The sequence below is a fragment of the Ammospiza nelsoni genome, chromosome 1, assembly GCF_027579445.1.
Source record: "Ammospiza nelsoni isolate bAmmNel1 chromosome 1, bAmmNel1.pri, whole genome shotgun sequence".
Lineage (NCBI taxonomy): Eukaryota > Metazoa > Chordata > Aves > Passeriformes > Passerellidae > Ammospiza > Ammospiza nelsoni.
The window spans coordinates 129,587,270-129,607,087 of NC_080633.1; the positions used below are offsets into that span (position 1 = coordinate 129,587,270).

Genomic DNA, 19,818 nt, shown 5'->3' on the forward strand with positions numbered 1-19,818 from the left:
AACTGACTGAAAAGAAAGAAGAATTATCAAAATCCCAGCTCAGCCTAGCTTGTTATTATCCCAGCTTGCTGTCATCTTCCCAGTAATTGTCTCAGATCTTTTCTTTAGTCACAAAGACATAAACATGAAAAGCATTCATACATATGTGTGGTGGCCAAACAACATACTCAAGCCTTTCTGCACAAAGCAAAATTAGTTCCTGCATCTCCTACAAGTACTTGTGCTGAAGCCAATTCTATTTCTGTACCAGTGCGTGCAGGATGCAGCACTATTAAAGACTTAACATATTGCTTCAGTTTAGACACAAGTATCTTCAATTTTATGTGGTAGAAGAAAGTGACACATTTGCACAGGTATGTTTATTTTCCCTGTGTTTACAGTGCATCAATTGTAATTTTAAACCATTCAGAAAGCACGATTTCATACCAATTTTACATACTTTACATCACAGTTCAACAACGTTAACACAGTTGTATCTGCTAAATCAAATGAACAAAATGGCCATGAACATTTACACTAGTCTTCTGTAAACAAGTTTTTTTTATAAACAACAGTAAATGGAATTAACACAGACCACCATAGGAAAGAGGGATAAGCTTTTCCTTAAATAAATCACTCTGTTTATAAATACTTCAATTCTCTCAATATACATTTACAGACATAGTCGATTAAAAGCTGGTTACCTACACCGCTCTTTAAAAAGAAAATGTCTAGAGATGGACCACAGTGTGTTCAATTCACCTAACATAAGAAGCAAGCATATGATTAGTAGAATGTTAAAAGTATTATTATACTTCAACCTCACTTCTGTTTGTTTACACCAACACTGAGAAGATTGTCATGTTAGGGAACTTTTACTTGAATTCCAGCAAATTACAATCGATCTTGTAGTACACATATGGGTAGTACTCCTGTTGGCTGAGGTTTAAACCTGGAATATCCATAGTTGCCTGCAAATAAATTTTGAAACCAGTTATACTCTTACAATTCAAACTGCTATTAAGAAGTAGCTGAAATATTAATATGTTTTAGAAGCAAATAGGCCAGGTAAGATTTCAAGGTTAAATTTTCACATTCAAGTGACTGTTTAAGTAACAGGTAAAGTTAGAACCTTGACAAATGACTAACAGGATTTTTCAAAATTAAGTACAAAGTGCTTTTTCGAAGTCTAAGTAGTTCTGTACCAATAATTCACATCCATTGCTATAGTAAACACATCATCACTACTACATCTAAACACTGCCAGTTTCTGATGAGAATGCTATAGGGTGCTGAATGATCCAAGGCATTATATAAGTTCAGCATCTTTCATTTTCACCTAAATTGTCTCACATCCTCTTTCCACAAAAAGGCCTGGAAATACATTACATTCAATATAATGTTAAGAATCTTTTTTAATTCAGCTAAACTCATGGTATCTTCAGTTACCCTTTAACTACGAACATCACCGATTTTCAATAAAAAGCCAATTAGCAGAATAAGCCTCCCAACAAACCAGTTTTTACACATGAAAATGAGACCTCTACAGATGGAAAGGCAGATTCCATTTTGACAATGATTCAGCCTTCTACAGCAGAGGACTACTGTGCTAACTTGCAGTCTGTATCTTTCCATCAGCAGTAGGAAAGAATGCAGTAAGAAGAAATTACATGTGACTTTTAAACCAGACAGCTCTTCAAATATATTGGATGCAACTTTAAACACCATCTGCCTGCATAAAGTGTAAAACAGAGGCAGCATTTTTTTATGGAGACAAAATTCTCTGTATTGTGAGAAAATGAAGAATATGGAGAGGTACAGCTTTTTAATGATGCCAAAAGACTTTGTTTAAACACACTAGCAGCAGTTAAATAGTACTTACATCAATGATAGCTGCTGCACTGCTGTCAAGGTGTTTGTACAAGTCATACAGAACTTCCCTCAGTTTCTTCATTGTTTTCTTATTAGGCTGAAGCAGCATTGCCTGGAAGTTAACTGGCAAACCGTACCTGAGGAAGTCAAGTAGAAAACCATGGAAATGCTGAAATAAACCTTCCTTCATAATTCAAAGCAGATTTTTTTTTGAGAAAGAATCCTATTGCTGAAGAGGAAATTCTGCTAATTTCCATTTTTGCAAAACCATTCTGTGTCTACAGTTCATAAGACAACAAAAAAGTAGAACTTCAAGCTTAAAATAACAAAACAGAAGCCTAAATATTTTTAAAATAATTTTAAATCCTTGAGTATTTAGCATAATTCTCAATGTTACCTGATCAAAGACTAAATTTTGAACATTCCATTAATTTACTTTGCTTATCACACTTGGTAGACCATGTAGTTTCTACTTAATCTTCCTTTCTAGGAGTGTGGAAACTGCTGCCAACATTTCAGTCAGGTTCAGCTTTCTTCTTTACTCTTTACTCAAGTTCTGTCTTGACAATAAGGCCATAGCAGCAAGAATGCAAGTTCATGTGATTTGTTTTCCTTTTCTCCTCTGCTTTTCTCCTTTATGACAACTGATCAAAAAGGCTAAAAACACCTTGCCCTTTACTGACCACAGTAGGAACATCTTCAACTATAAAAAATAAAGGTCTTTCCTTTGCAGAACAACTACATCTGTTCTTGACTAGTAACAACACTTGTGGATAGTATGAAGAAAAAAAAGCAGATAAAATTTCTAATTAGAATATTGAGTGGTTTAAAACTGAAAAATTTAGATTACAAAAGGCATGTCTTAAAGAAAAAGCATGGATTTCATGATGCCAAGCTATTGTTATTCTGAACTATTCAAATTTGCCATTTAAATATAAGATGCAGTTAGTTCTTGTTACAAGCAGCTCATAAAGTAACCTAAAAATGAGCAAATATGTCTCCCTGCTATTTACAGAGTATCTGTAACTCCTAAAGCAATAGTGAAAAGACTATCCAAGGGGAAGATACACAATTATCTACTTCAAATATTTCACAACTGGCAACAAGAGCTATTGCCACCAGCTATTCTTACTGCCCTACTTTTAGCTTCATCCTTCCCAGAAGAGCAGCATTCACTTGCTTCAATTTGGTAAACCCAAGCTAGATGTAAATTCTTACCAAGTCTAGGAAGAAAATCACTATTCAAATCTGCCTCATTACCTTAAAACAGATTCAACAAAAACACGCAATGCTTTCACATGAATCCACGCAATGAAAGCTTCACTGAAATTAACTTTCAGCCACCGAACCAGAGGCCCCTGTGAAAGAATAGAGAGGGAAAAAAAATAAGCTATTCAAACATCAGAAAAGACTCAGCCCATTATGCATGTTTGAGCAGCTACTCAATATCTGTACCATAATAAAAGACAAGACAAAGACAGAGTTCACTATGGACATAATTGCTCAAGAGTGTTTTGATATAAAGTAAAGAGACATTTAATGAGACTTCCCATTGTCCCTTCAGGTCCCCATCTCAGTTGCCATGATCTAACTATATTAAAGATCCTTTTAGTAATATCTGATTATGCAATTCAAACACTTGTCCATTTTCAAACTTCAAACATTATCAGCTGCGATACCAGCCCTTGGTTCAATGCAGTGAGGAGCACTTGTGCTGCACAAAATTCAATTATTCCAGAGTAGATTAGCTGGGTGGCAGGCTGCCTATATCATGTCATCCCTACAATGCTTTCTCTGAATCACAACTTCATGAAAATTTTATGTAGCAATAACAAGTCTTAGATGTCTCACACTTCTGTAATGACCACTTTATTAAGACTTACAAACTGTTTCTTCTTGTCAGTTGACAGTCTGTTCATTTCTTCTTTATCAGCTTTCATCTCTTCTTCATTGTACTGGAAGTCACGGACCATAAATCTGCATTTGGAAGTGAATAAAATCAAAAGTGTCTGTCTAGAGATCCTTCAAAGCATGAGAGACAGAATGCACACAAAATAAACCTTACTTATATTCTCTGGCTTTGTGCTTGAAGTCATCCACTGCCTTCCTGAACAAGGTGACATTACAAAGGTAGCTGTCTTGGTCCTCAAAGAGTACACTACACAGAAAGAAAACAAACCAAGTCAGAATTAACCAGGTTCAAGCCAGCACAGATCAGTCACACAGTACCACAAGTTGTACTTTATTGCTACAAGGCAAGACATAAATGTAGATAATTATACAGGATTTAGTTCCCAAATTAAGCACCTCATACAGAATGTAACTGACTGCTCTTAATTGCTCCCTTCATAAATGATGGCAGCTTACAGTTCACATTCAGAGACTTCATCACACAAAACCACTTCATATGATATTTGTTCAAATTAAAACTTATTTAACAAAAAAAGTAACTGAAACTGGTTTAGTACTGAAACATTTGTACTACAGTTTTATTAGAAATGTGTGTTTTAAAGAAAAATGAAATGGATATAAATTAGAAAAATACACAAATTAAAAATATACAGGTTGGCAAAACAAAATATTTCTTAGGCTGCAAAGATGACCCCTAGATTTACTATTTTATAATTAAAAATAATATTGCTTATTTTGGGGTTTTACCTTAGGAAAAAAAAAGCTTGAACAGATTTAGACTGTTCCTCAATGTGATACTGTCTTCAATACAAGCATTATCCGACAGTTTAACAAGTTGCCTTTGCTTAAGCTAGCCCTAGGCCATGGTTTCACAATAATGAAATAAGCACTAGCAGGTCTTCCAAATGTGAAGCTATCCAGAGCAAGTTCCGATTTTTTAAATGGCTCAGAACTAGTAGCATCAGATTTTCCTGACCAAAACCTCAGTCTGTCAGTTAAAATTAACCACAAATCGGTGCTTTGTGCTACATGTGGACTTTACCAGTCAAAGTGGTTACAAGGTTGTTAAAGTGGCTTAATCTTGCCCACCACAGCACCAGGCAGCAGCCTGATACCAAGGACCCAAAGAGACAAGCTGCCTTTCTTTGAACACAACAAATTTACACTTCCAGTTCTCCATTCTTTGGAAGCTTTCAGAGCTCATATAACTTGTTTCAAGTCCTGTGAATACAGACCTAAAGCTTACAGGCCAGCAGCCAGCATTTGTTGCTTATCTCCACCACACTCCAGCCAGAGGCTGAATATATCTGACCAGAATAGATTAACTCTTCAATCCTCTTACTCTTCTCACATAAGTTACGTTTGATAACTTTGTTAACTCTAGAGTTCACCTGAATCTTTCCTCAATTACTTGATCAGATAAGGTAGACATGTTGACAAGTTTCTGACCAATCTTTAAAATTCAAAGTCTTTCTAGATGAAGAACACTCCTGAAACACAGCACACGCAAATATGAGATTTAGCATTTCACAACTTACTTGCTGGAACGTGGTACAACCATCTCTGCTAGTGTTTCATACTGCTTAACCCAGTCATTGTAATTTAACCTAGAGAATGCACAGGTTATTGTTAGACTTTTAATCTGAGATTAATGGATCAAGGCTTTTTTTTAAAGGTAACAACATTTAATCATCACATCATCAATCTCAGGTGCAGGTTTTAAGAAATATGCAAGACTCAAGAAACACTCAGTTCTCCTCATGCTGTTTTTATAATTATTGATAAATAAACTATAGTGATTGCAAAAGTAACATATTTTCAGTCTTCATGTCAGTTTACAAGTGCAACATTTTTTAAATCAAAGAACTATGAAATTAAATCATCATTAAGTAGAGATCTCAGGGGACCAAATGGAATTAACTGTCAAAGTTAATCAGAAACTCCTCATGCAACTCTGCTCTTTTGAGCAGAGCATTACTTCTTCCACAATTATAAACAGGTTCCCTAGAGTCCTGCACTTGCCTGAAGGACTGGGAATTTTGGAAGCCCTGTTATTCTGTAGTTACTTGTGAAGAGGTTCCATCCTCTCAACAGCAAAAACAGAAAAAATAACAGCAGAGATATTCTAACCACTTGCTTTCTGCTAAAGCCACTGCAAAATTGGTTTTCCTTCACCAGAGGAAAAACATCTGACAGACTCTAATAGCTCCTGTGGTAAAGAAAGCCAGTGGGCTTTTCACAAATTAGGAGCTCTCTGCTTGCAGCTCCAGTCAAGGGCCATTTTTTCATTTTACAACAGTTTTGAGGGCATCTGTATCACCACTTTCCTTGGTCAAGGGAAAACATGAGGTTTCTGTTGTTCACACATTTCAAATAAGAACAGTCTGCTCCCCCAGCAAGCCTTTCACAGGACATAAGCAGGGTTCCAATGGCACAGACTTAGTTAAGTAAAAAAAAAACCCAAAAAACAGTGTTCAGGCAATCTAAAAACGTGCAGAGCAAAGCAGTAAAGAGTTCACTCAGTAAATGATGGAAGTTGGCATAGTTCTAACCAGGATAATTTAATGATTAAGCCTTCTAATGTAAAACAAGTCATGTTTTTACTCAGCACTTACTTTCATAAGGACACCATCTGGAGCATGTCTACTCATAGCAAACACTGAATAAGAGACATAAATCTAATTTCCAGTTTCTTCAAGAAATTCACGAGCACCCAGCAGTCTTTATAAGAAGTTTTTGTGAACAAAGGAACACAGGCACAGACGCTCACTTATCTCTCCTGAGCATCTTAACAGTTCTGTTTGCTCATCCAGGAAAGCCCCAAGCAAATTGAGATGTCATTCTGACAGTATTATAGAGTTGTGAGATCTATTATTTGATTTATATTTCTTATTGTATTCTACTCTTAGGATGAATAAACTTACTTCGGCACAATCACTAATAATGTGACCAAATATTCTGAATCAAGTACAAAGTCCTCTTTCTTTACAATATCAGCAAGACTTCTGGTTAGCAAGCTTCCCCTGCAGAGAAACAAAGCCAGAACAATTACAAGTTTAAGAACTGAATTTGTCTGGATAACAGTTTCCAGTGCCTGATAATATAGCATTCTCAAAAATATATTTTACCTACATAATTGCTATTAGCAGAGCAAACAAAATGTCCTTATATGCCCTTTATATCTCACTGTCCAAAGCCACTCACGTTTTTATCAGCAGCTCCACTGCTGTGCGTCATTTCCATATTCCAAATACGTCACACACTTAAGGGGCCAACTTGTCTTTTAAGAAGTGATTTAAAATGGCAAGAACCATTAAAACTATTAACTGTGGATTCTAGCACATGGAGCCTCAGAGTTATAGTACAGACCCACATGCAGAACATCAATAAAAGCTTAAAGCAGTGTATTTCCTTGTATTCATTAAAGACCAAGAATGCACATAGGTTTAACGGCGTTCAGCTGACAAACTGCATGGCTTAGCACAGAACTGATGTCTCACTCCTAAAACACCTTGTCATGTACTGTCATTGGCATGACCCATGGCTCTGAATCAGCCAGCAGGCTTGTGCCATCCACTGTAATGGCAGGGTTCAGGCACATTAATCAACCCCATTTGCACAGAGTAACTACTGTACCTCAGTACAGATAATCATCACACGTACGTGACAAGACAACACACAGTCCTCGTTTAATTTAATATCTGTGTGTACCCAACAGCTATTGTACCCAACTGTCTCTGCTGGTGAATTCTGAGGGAAGAAAACCAGTTAAGGTGGTGTGAAGGAAAGACTTGCTTATTTAGACAAGACATCTAAGTAGCAGTGTTACCACTAACAGCAAGCTCCTCTCAGAAGTTCCAGAAATTTATGCTTTTTGTACATGTTTTTATGATTTCTTAATTGCTGTTCAGTCACAGGTAAGTTAACACCAACCAGACAGCTGGTAATAAATGTTCTTTTATGACAGCTGCTCTTCAAGACTGATAAACACCTCAAAAGTACATTAAGCTTAGAGTAAACATTTTCTTAAGTTTTCATTATTAGATAACATTCCTGGACTACATTAGAAAAAATAATACAACTTACGCATTCTTTCTTTCCAAATTCTGAAGATTCCCTTTGAGATTATTGTATGCCGAGGCTCTTGCTTTTAGATCATTGTCAATCTGGTTTACTCCCTTAAAAATGAAAAGAAAAGGAGCTATGTCTAAAGAACTAGAATAGAACTTATGTTCAGCTTGCCACTGCTGCTCAAGTAATCCTGGACGATAGATTTGAGAAGGATGGCTTAATTAGCATGATTACCAAAAATTATTCATTCCCAGCTAGATAACTTGGCAGCAAGTGGAAGACTACAAAACAAATGAAGCACTTTAATTAATACAAGTTAAACTGCCAACCATACTCATATCAGTGTGTATCCTATACAAGGAAGTGTTTTAAAATCAGCACACTCAGTAACAGTTGGGTAACTGCAATGGCACAGTGTTGGTCTGGGATTACAATGCTGCCTACTGCCTCCTTCACTGCCTCCTCACTGTAGTAAAGAGGTACAAGCATGAAAAAATCCCCAGGGAAAAGTTTCTGAACACTGTCAAGGGACTCTCCCTTTATATAGACTTAGACCACTGACAAAACATTTTGTTTGCATAAAACACTTCAGCTTGGAGATGCAGATATGATTTTGTTTCCACAAAATAAATCTCTCTTAAAAGCAAGGTCATTTAATTAAATAGTGACCTTGTTTATGTTAACACCTAAGTTGGCTTGTCTGTAGCAGGAAGTCCTCAAAAGCCCGAACATTCTGTTCGTTTCATGTAGCAACACATTAACAGCTTGCACCTTTACAGATACAGAAATCCTTTAGACAAAATATTCTGAAAAATGACAAAATTAAACAGATGAGTACTTAAAGCTATTTAAATCCTCTGACTGATACAACCTTTAGCAAAGCAACATGCAGAACATTTTAGCAGGTGTCACACAAGGCATATACCTTCATGAAAACTTTTTAATACTACAAGAACACCAGCACCTCTTTTTTTACATCTGGAGGACAACATAAGAGGAAAATTAATCAGAAAATATTAAGCTAGTACCTTTGTGCATTTTAGCTCTTCCCCAGACTGACAACCCTTTGCCTTTTCCAAGGATCAAAACCTTCAATAACAGTATAACTATGCATTATTAATGACAAAAACGGAAAAACCTTTGATACCAAACACTGCCTTTACAAACCAGTTCCATTCAGCATTTCCTACATGACAATACTCTTAATTGCTCTCATTTGTAGAGTCAGTAGTCTTTTAAAAAATGACTGCTTAGATAAAAACCTGTTACTGCTGCACTGACTGAAGTTTATTGTGAAAAACCACCAGCTTTGCTTCCTACTGAATGTTAGAGAATACAGAACCACAAACCTCAATGCCACAACAGAACTCTTGAAAATAAATTTTTGTAAAATTACCAAATGAGGCAACAATACAAACTTCCTTCTGTGAGTAGAATTGGTGAATAACTCACAAAGGTCATGGCAAAAGGAGGCAGACTCACAATATTGCTAAGGAAAGTGCCAGTCTAACACAGTGAGCCTATCTCTACACAGAGCAATCCCAGATATTTAAACCACTTTGGTAGTCATTAGCCAGTGTCTTGCAGCCATACAGCTGAGCTGTTGCACTTGGATGCATGCCTGGGCTCCTGAAAAGGTTGGACATGGGCACTAAAAATATTGAGGCTGTCTCCTTGCATAGGTCTGATCACTAATTTCAAATCCAAAGAATAACTCGATTAAGTGAAGCTCTCAGCACAGATGCCATCTCAAAAGTCTTCTGTATTGATGCTGGGGTTCACAAAACTTCTGCAAATTGAAAGCTGAAAAAAACTGATGAATAGTTTCAGGAGATATAATTTTATTTTAAATGTTTCTGATACTGCTGTAATTTCTTCTCAACTGACAAATCCCCACTGCAATTGCCATTACTCATTTTGACAGACATCAGAATGTGCTGCCTGAGTGAGTGAGGATGACATAAAACCACACAGGAAATGTAGTAATTCATTATTTGACAAACTTTTCAAATTATTTAACATCAACCTGTCAAGAGGCTTCACAGATTTTAATTAATGTAGCTCTATCAATTTTCCTATATCTTCACTTTGGCATGTGATTACATGAAGACTTTATCTCTGTCAGGACTCTTTCTGCCTTGGGACAAAACTGTTTTAAGTCCTTTGATATGATCTCCTTGGGGTCATTTCTACAGGAACATTAAGCATCTTCAGTCATCTTCCTTCTCTACTTTATGGACATAAATCTATGGCTCACAGTGTATATTTTATAAACTATTTGAAATCAGATTTATTACACATTTATGTCCTAAAGCTGTTCCTATGGAATACAAGCACAGCTAAACATGAAGCAAAATGGAAACCCCCAACAGGATGACTCAAGCTGAACTCCAGCAGACCTGTTTGTCTACATTTACTATCCAACACAACAGGTCAATGAGGTCCCTAAAGTAGATGAAGAATGTAAGACAATTGAAGTTCAGGTTCTAGAGCTTGGTTGAAGCAGATTATTTATCTAGCAGACTCTGGGACACAGAATAACATGCACTGAATATTTGATAATTTTCAAAAAAGGGGCATATCTCTTCATGTCCTAGGTTTCTTTTTCAACAAATTTAATTTCTGCAAAAACAACTGCTGCACTATAACTGCTGTAAAAAGTTCAGTGCTTCACTTTGATACCTTCTTCTGAAGAAGTAAATATGTGCTAGTGTCAGATATTAATATTTTAATTTTATATCTGTAAGATATTCTTAATGTGCAAATCTTCAGAGCCATAAGACAGCCATCCTCTAACAAAAGGCCACACTGCAGGTGTTTTCCAAGAAAACTAAATTACATTTACTTAGTAAATGTAATTTGTGAAATAAATTCAAGATACAATGATAGTCCCAAAGAAAATCTCAAAAATGAAAGTACTAATTTCATTTTCAGTCAGCTTTGTAGCATATATTACAATTTTGTAATTTCTGCAAAAATATTAATGTAATAGTTTCAGGAATCTGCAGTAACAGCAAAGCAGAAGTCTGCCAGCACTTACTACCATCCCAACCCCATTATAGTCCCTACACATCCACCACCAAAGACTGTCTCTATAGTACCCAGAACAGTCTCTCCCTTTTTGCAAGTTATGTACTTCCAGTTAGTAACACAGGCAGTTCCAAGAGCCAGTCTGCAGCTAACAGAAAGCAGGGAAAGGGAAAAACAACCCGAAGAGGCTGGGAAGATCTTAAAGCAAGGATTGTCTACAGAGAACTCTCTCACTGTCTAAACCAGTCACTCCTGAGGACCCTGTAGAGGCTCACAAGCAAGTAAAAAAATAAAGCCCTCCATGTACGAAACACTTTGCCTAAGATGAGGAAAACACATGAAAACTCTCAATGAGCTTTCTTTACATCTAACAACGAAGGCTTATTTCTCCCCTCACAACTGAGTGCCACAGCTTTCAGAATGTAAATAAGTTCCCTGGTTCACTGCTAACAGCCCACAAGGTTTGAGAACATCAGACAAAGAATAAGCTAACACAGCAAAACTGAAATGTAAATATCATTTCCTGGCTATTTATTTGTTAGCTCAGTGATCCTAGGAAACAAAAATCAGCAAAGACTGCATGATGGCCTTCAGAGGGCACTCTCCAAATCCTAGCCACATCCCATGTATTTCTTTGGTTACTAGCTGCTACAAAATTCACTACTATTGCTTGCTGACTAAAACAGACAAAATTCTTTGAGAGCAAGTTTTGTGCATAAATATCCCAATTCCAAATAGGGAAGTTTTATAAAACAAGATACCTTACCTTTGCAATAATTTCTGAAATATTCTTCAAGGATTGCTTGATTGGGTATTTGGCCATATCCCACTGGAACCTTGTTATATAGGTGACCAAGTCAACTAAAATTTTAAAGAACTTTGTTAAGATTGACAATAAAAAGACAACTGTATTATATTCTATGTAGAACTGCTCTAACAGAAGAGAACTGTAACAGACTGGACCTTCCCATGTGTGTACCCTGTTGCTTAAGAAATTTGAAAATAAACAAGCTGTAAATTATCCATGACCTCTGCCTCCAGATATTGGTTTCACCACCTCTGTAGACTGTAAATGACATTTATTACCAAGTCAAGGATGGTTGGAGAACTACAGACAAAAGCAACTACTTTTTGCTCTGTGTGAAAAATGGGTGGGAGAAGGGAAGGTTATGATGGCAAAAAAGGCAGCAATGACCATGTGGCTCCCCTGAAGTGACAGGTTTGTAGTACAGCTATCTACAAAAGACACTAGTCCAAGCCTTTATCCACTCATACTAGCCTCTCTTCCATCAATGCAAGCTGTGATAATTCTATTAAATGGCTCTGAAAAAAAAAGATTGGTTCAGAGAAAGGTGTAGCTCTTTACTGAAATAAAATGCACACTGGCACCCCAAGTCCTTCTCAGCAGGGCTGCTCTTGATCCATCCATGCCCCACCTGTACTGACACTGAGGGCTCCCTGACCCAGGAGCAGCCCCCTGCACTTGGCCTCCTGACACCTCAGTAAGTTTCAGGATCACTGCCTTCCCTTCTACAGTTTTAGAACACATTAGGATATTATGGTTAACACTTTACCTCCATTGGCCAGAAGATTCTCCTGAACTTTATCTTTACTGTCTTCTAGAACATCAGCCATATATTGGGCCACCTTCTTTACAACACTGAAAATTGGAAGAAAAAGATAAAAATATATTTTAAAAAAACCAATAAAGCCCTAAACCTGCCATTTGAGAAATACCATTCATAAAACTCATTTTAAATTGCCTGAGACTGGTTCAAAAGTGACTGGATCAAACAAGGATGATGACTGCTCTACATCCAAACTTTCTGAGAGCACAAGCTTGGCTCAATAGCTGAAGGAGACCGATTTCTCAGTATTCCACAACTTTATTTAAAATCTCTACTGCTGCTACTCACCAGATCTCAACAAGGTGAGGCTAGCTCCCTCATGTTGGTGTTGACTTCAAGTGTAAAGTCACTATATTGCAATTTTTTTTAAAGTCTGTTGTACTTCCAAAATTCTAACCCCTTTCTAGAAACAGGTAGAGAGGTAGAAGTCAACAGTAATACAAACTAAACACAGGATAACCCTGACAATGCAATCTGACACTCAAGACCTGCCTTCCTAACTTAAAAGCCATGTATAATATTATTCACATGTGCCAGGCCAAATAGTTTCCTTTTCTAATTAAAATGTCTATTTAAGATTGCTCTCCTTGAAACAGAAGATAGCTCCATGAGTTCTGATTATGTGAAATTTTGCTACTTTTGCTTAAAATAACTTTCAAAAGGTCATTAGTTTCTTCAAAATGAATAGGTTTTGCATTTTATTATTAATACTTTTAAGTATTTCTATGGATTAGGAAATTACATGGTAACTTTCTCAAAGTGTGAAAACAGTAATCCTGCTAGAATTACAAGCTTTTACTTCACTTCCTCACCACTCCCTGCACCTGTCAGGCTCAGTTTTTAACAATTCTCCAGGACCCAGCACCACACAACACAATTGAAGAGAGAATGCAAAATGTTCCACTATTCCAAAAGTAGTTCAGATTATTTTCCTTTTTTCAAGAACAGATACTGTTCTTGAAAACCAACATCTTAGCTTTCTTAAATCTGAGCTTGCTGACTACCTGCGGAGGATCACTGTGATACAAAAAATGCTGAAAATAACTTGTGTATTATTAGAACTCAGCAAACGATCACATCATTCTAATACTCTGCATCCTAGTAAAAATGAACTGTTACCTCTCCACAAATGCATCCAGTTTAGCCAGCTCATCAGACAAACCAACCAAAACATCCAGTGTGCCAACCTAGAAGCAAAGATCAAAATGCATTAGCAGAAGTATATAAACATAGAAAGAGAAAACCAGCTAACAGTAAAAGCTACATCTACCAACAAGTATCTCTCCAGAACTACATAAAATGCTGGACTCTAAGATTTCAGACACCTTGATTTACCAAAGCCACACTGTTTCACTTGTTAGATATCACCCCTGCCTCAAAGCACCACAGGATCAGATCTAACTCTCTAGTTTGGTGCTCAGTTTCAGTTCTGCAATCCAGCCATCCAAAACACGTTAAAACAATGTCTATGCTGTAAATTGGCTGCATTTTTCACAAAGCAGTTGCTCGAGCACTTAATTCACTACTTTAGATCAAATGTGAAATTTCACTGCTCAGGAATCTCAGCACTGGAGGCAACCTGGACATTAAAAACTTTGACAATACCAGAGTACTGCAGCAGTGAGACCAACAAGAGTCTGGACTTTTTGCATCTTGGGTAATAAAATATCTAGCTTGTCTACAAGCTTTCACTCTTTCTTCCCTTCTCCTCCAGAAAAATACCTTCTTCCCTAATCTCATGTATCTAGAGTACACATTTCTCACTGAAATATTACAGGGTTATTAACATTTAACATATTTGTAACCTAGCATCTACTTTCTGTATACCTGACCACTCAAATTCACATTAGTCCTTTTCTGTTTAGTTCTGAAGCAGAAAGGAGCAGAATTACTTAAGAAATATCACACAAATGACTTGCCATGCCTCACGTTCTTGTGGGCCACAAGCAGAATAAGGAAGCTCATTTTAACTAGTCACTTAAAAGCCTCAGGACAAGCAAGTCCTTAAGCAATAAGACTGCTGTTCAGTGGAGACTAAACCACTGTTTAAATGAGTTTTAACTAAAGGATCTCACTGCTTTAACAGTCTCACCAGGTCCACAGAAGCCAGATTATTTCCCACTGTATATAAAGTATATTCAGCTTCTGCCCCTTTTAGGAAGCACAGTAGAAGCAAAAGAAATTGCTTCTAACCCTGATGGACCCCAACAGTTTTCAGCAATAACTCCTCTAATTGCTGCAGGCACCCTACAGTTTGAAAGCCATCCTGATTCATATCCAAGGATATCCTGGGAGGAGACAGACATTTGTTCTAGTCCCTATTCTAACTGAGGACAGTCCAAATGTGAACACAAGTTATGGCAGTTTGAAGATGTTAAAAGGCACACTGAAGCACTCTGTGCCCTGGGCTCATTCCTTAGCAGAGACAGGAAAAAGGCATTGTGCCACCTGAACTTGATGCACTCAACAGACCAAGACTGATGGCATTTTTCTCCTCAATTTTGTAAGCCTTGAAGGGCTTTCACTGAGCTCCAATTCTTGTTCAAGAAACATCCAGGCATCAGGAAAGACCTTTTCTAAATGAATACATTGGCTCATAATTTTTCCGTATCCTGATGATGGTATTAAACCAAGAACAACTACTTTCAGATTTTGTTACTATTTGCTTCTCACAGAATAGTTCAAACAGTTTTTTTTCCATTTTCTACAACACATTGGCAGGTCACACTGGAATGCTCAGCCAGAGATAAACCACTGCTCTAACAGAAGAATGCTACTTCTGGACAGAGAAAAGGCAGAGCAGCTCTTTGATCAACTCCTGTATTTTAATTTGAACCTTTCACTGTATCTCAGACAGAGAAAAGGAGCAGACAATTCAGAAGGGGAAAAAACTTAAAATAATTTTTTAAAAAAGCAAAACAAAACCGTCAAAGGAAATTCTCAATAATCAGATCACAAGTTCCTATTTTTCTTCTCCAAGTAACTGCTACCATCATGAGATCAAGACTACCATCCTCAGAACAAAATTGCTTTATTTGCTGAAAGAACACAGGTTGCTGAATTTTGAAAACTTATAGTGTGAACAACTAACTTAGAAGTTCAGAAAAAAGATTACCGTTGTCTGAACTATTGCTTAGATCCACACATACACATCAAGAGAAGTCAGCTGCTCTCTCTAAAACAACTGCAGGTTTTAATCTAGAGAAACAAAGATGGTGCAAAACAAACACACTTCTTAGGACATGACACAGGGTTTCCATACCTTCAAGTCTGGAATATTGAACTTTGAGTTAGTGGAAAGGTTGTTGTGTTTTGTAGTTGCTGCGTGTAGCTTCTCCCATGTCTGCTGACAGGTCTTTTCTCCAGGAGCAGAAATCAGCCAAAACTCTGTCATTTTTGTGCCTTTATCTCGGTGGCTGTTGATTCAGAGGATAAAGGCAAGATGCTAGCAGAAGAGAAGCAAGAAAAAGAAGAAAAAATATTTGCTATTAATACAGTAGTCAAAGCTTGGCCTGAAGAAAAACATCTCATTCCACATTGCTAAAGTGCTGTTACAGCCACCGTAAGAGATTTTACCAGAAGTATCATGTGGTTTCAAATTCATTTTTTCCTATCTTCCAAATCACATTTACACAGTTGGAAAATCTTTTTAAACTGCCCATCCTGTATGTTAAAGTGGGCTGAGTTTGCAACATTAGCACCTTTCATTAGCAACTGCAATTTCATAGAAAGATAACAAGTAAACAATCTAACTGAAAAGAAATCAAATAAAACAGGACCCACATTATATTTTCACAGCTGGATACCTTTTCCAGTCTTGGGAGGTTGCAGTTTTATTGCAGCCCCAAGACACAAAGTCTCTGTGAAAAGTCTCTGTTTGAGCCCGCACGTTCGAAGAATGAGTCGGAGCTCTTCAGCTCTCGGTCTCAGAGTTATTTTTTGTTTCTTATCTATAAAATTCCTTCTCCTGCCCTGCCGAGGTCCATCCAGCAGGACAATCCCAGGCACTCTGCCAGCCCCCAGGGAGGTGTTATCCCTGTATACAATGTTTACAATTGTTTTCCAATACCCATCACCTATGTTAGACAGTGAGCTTCTACTCTAAACCAATCTAAAAGTGCCAACATCACAGCAGAAGATGGAGGTAGAGAAGAAGAAGAAGAAAGGCTGGATACACCCAAGGCCCTCCATCTTGTCCCCAAAACCCCTATTCTAAAAACCCCAAAATCTACTTTTTCACCTAGTGATAATTTATTATTACTACTACTACTTAAACTTCTGTGGCTTTCAGGTCTTCATACAAAGCTGGCAATTTGCTCCATGAGTCATAATCAAACCCACAGGTGTTCTGGGCTGTGTGCCAGGGTCTCTGAGCCCCCTGGCAGGGGTCCCAACAACTCTGGACACCCAGAGGGATGTCCTGAATTCCGACATTCCAGTGTCTGTAAAACAGTCAACTTTTTCTGAAAACATTAGAAAAAATAAGAAAAACTGAACAAATTTCAACTCTGATATCTCTTTTCCAATCACTTTTCAGATCAGGACAGTGTTTTAAAGTAAATAAATACCTAAAATTATTTAAATAAACTCTAGTTTATTCTTTCAAGTAGCTTTTCCTGGCAGCTAAAGATTTCAATAAAAAGGATAACACTTTCTAGTCTCGGTATCTCTGTTACAACTGCAAACCATCAATAAGATTACACATACTGGCATCAGTCAAGAAAGTGTTTATTTTGCAGACAAGCTCAGGAAGTTAAGAGTATTTATGTTCTTTTGTCACTAAGAAGCAGAAACAGCTGGTTGAGAGTTACTGGATGTTTTTAATAAGAGAATGAAGAACAAAATCAAAGTGTACCTTGACAGAATCTAAATTTTGATATCTGCAATGTCTTCTGTAGCAGCTTTAAATGACTAGAGACTAACCTGTATTTCATGAGCACAGAGTACAGCACTCAATTTTTTTTGAGGGAGAACAAATCAAATGTTGTATTTGCTAGAATCAGTATGTGATAGCAAACTTAGCCCAAAACAACACACACAGGTCCTTCCCCTGTGAACTCATTCAAGGGTGTTGCAATTCCAGGTAAGACACAGGCCTGATTGCTGATTCTTTGCTCAGCTCCTCAGGAAGCCTAAAGCTGAAGTTTACCAGCCATTAAATCACTATCATGAAGCACAGCAGCCATCCATCCCCCTTGGACTTAAGGGACATCATTTCCAGCAGGAGATGATGACAGCCAGTCCTGAGGCCCTTGACAGGACACCCTCTGTGACATCTGGCACTGCCCACCAAGCCCAGCACAGCAGTGCCACACAATGCCAGGGCAGGTGCAGGTAGCTGAGAAATCACAACATTTACAGGACCAGACACACAACATCAGTTATCACTACTCTACAGGGCTTCTTTGTTTAGCACCAGCTGCAGTATCTCACATCACAGGTCTCCACAGGAGTCTATTAATTACTGATGATTTGGAACAAAACAAATTTTCCTCTTATTTGGACTACTATGATGCATTATCTTCCTTAATGCATGCCAGACTTGGCACAAGAGAGATTTTCCTGCACTCCACTGAACTCTGGCCCTATAAAAGGCACAGGAAAGGTTACAGTAAACTTCACCTACTCAGGGAGACACCACTACTGCTGACACACACTTTCAAAGTTTGTTAAAGCTTTAAATTGTTTTTGTCTGGATTTGACAGGACTAGGGCTAGAAAAAGTTGTTGGGCAAACTAAGTGGTGGCAGCAGCAACTTGCAAATATCCAAGCAAAAGACAGAAAAGCAACAACACAGAAATCCAAGATCCTACTCAGGAAGACAGAGGGAACGTCACATTCTCATGCTTTCCACAAACATCAATACTCTACAGAATATTTATAAACTTTCCAGAAGAAACAGTTGTAGCTGCCAGGAATCATTAAGTCACTGGACTTCCCTTTTTCCCTCACCATTTTTTGTCTGGTTGGTTTTCCTGAAGTAGTGTTCCATCTCTAACAGTCACGGGAAGTAAGATAATTTCACATTTCAGGTAAAATGGAGGTATTATCAAATACACACAAGGGAACAAAAAGCTTGCTAGAAGAGTTTTAAATGTTTTTTACATGAGAGGCCTTGAAACCAGAACAATGGAGAATACTAAACAAGAAGTGAAGAAAGGAGAAGTGCTACAGAATGGTTTGAAAAACAGATAAAAATGCTGGTCAGACAAAAAAAATACATAGAGACCGACTGCAAAATGAAAGCCAAGCAAATTAACGAAAAGAACCACAGGATAAAGCCGGAAATACCTAGTGTTCAAAATAAAACCTAGAATAAGCAGTAAGAAGGGGTAGCCTATTCACACAATGTACCTCTATGACCAGGACTTTTTCGTAATGTACACTGCTTCATTTCCAAAGAAAAATCTATCATGCAGTACACTACAATCTAAAATAAAACTTATGAACAAGTTTTTTCAGTGCTTCACCCAGAAAAACATACAGGGATGTCAAAACCGAATCTCAGCTACAGCATTATATTTTTCAATAAAAACAAAAACCAGGGCAAGGGGCGGGGGACAATTGCTTCTATTTAGCTCAACAGGAAACCTCCGTTTACTGATGCGGCCCAGCACGGAGTCCCTAGAGTGTCACTTCAAGCTCGTTTTCAGAAATCACGTCTGGTGCTCGGCCTCCACGTTCCCTAAGCAGAAGCGGCCGCAGCGAGGCAGCGGGGGACAGTGCTCCGTGGGGAGTGCCCACGCTTGTGCGGAGCGGCCCGGGGCTGGCCCGGGAGCGGGGGGCGCTGCCCTGGCTCCCCACGGAGCCGCCGGGCCGCATCTCAGGACTGGATGGCAGTTCCCACAGCCCGGCACCGCCTGGGCTCCCCGGGCCGCGCTGTCCCTTCGGCCTCCCCGAGGTAAACAGCCCCGGCACCGGCAGAGCGGCGGCCCGGCGGCCCTGAGGCCCAGCAGAGCCCCCGGGAGCCGCGGTACCGCCGGGCCCGGCCGGCGCTGCCCTTCGTGCCAGGCCCTGCGCGGCCCGGAGCCGGGGGAGGCCGTGCGCCGGGGCAGGCCAGGACGCTGCCGCAGCCGCTCGGGGTAGCCCAGACACTCGTCCTTCTTTCCATCATTCCCTCCTTGCCTGCCCCTGCCCCCGCCCGCCCCGGGCCCGGCCCCGCCGTTACCGTCACTGCTCCATCCCCGGCGCCGCCGCCCGCTCACCCGCCGGTGGGTCACGTGACCCGCGGTCAGCTGACGCCGCCGCAGCGCCGGGCACGAGGGGCGGGAGCAGGCGCTGTGCCGCGGCTGCGCAGTGACTGCCGGCTGCGCAGTGACTGCCGGCT

At 38.8% G+C, this 19,818-nt stretch overlaps 1 protein-coding gene across 1 annotated transcript; it reads right to left on the minus strand.

Annotated features, from left to right (window-relative positions):
* Positions 1 to 344: 344 nt before the first annotated feature.
* Positions 345 to 19,739, minus strand: ATP6V1C1 (ATPase H+ transporting V1 subunit C1). Its single transcript, XM_059485357.1, has 13 exons — positions 19,660 to 19,739; positions 15,754 to 15,936; positions 13,611 to 13,678; positions 12,438 to 12,523; positions 11,630 to 11,724; positions 7,849 to 7,940; positions 6,687 to 6,785; positions 5,301 to 5,369; positions 3,917 to 4,009; positions 3,735 to 3,828; positions 3,112 to 3,209; positions 1,862 to 1,988; positions 345 to 950 (listed from the first exon to the last, which is right to left on the minus strand). The coding sequence occupies exons 2-13, from the start codon at positions 15,883 to 15,885 to the stop codon at positions 855 to 857; spliced, it is 1,149 nt and encodes a 382-aa protein (XP_059341340.1). The 5' UTR covers positions 15,886 to 15,936; positions 19,660 to 19,739; the 3' UTR covers positions 345 to 854.
* Between the last annotated feature and the right edge of the window lie 79 nt (positions 19,740 to 19,818).

Bases quoted from the DNA above. Each gene is read 5' to 3' on its own strand.
- ATP6V1C1 (XM_059485357.1), bottom strand. From the start codon at position 15,885: ATGACAGAGTTTTGGCTGATTTCTGCTCCTGGAGAAAAGACCTGTCAG. The intron at 13,679-15,753 runs GTATGGAAACCC...CTTTGCTTCTAG, and splicing joins TCAATATTCCAGACTTGAAG to GTTGGCACACTGGATGTTTT. The intron at 4,010-5,300 runs GTAAGTTGTGAA...CTTTCTGTGTAG, and splicing joins GTTGTACCACGTTCCAGCAA to TGTACTCTTTGAGGACCAAG.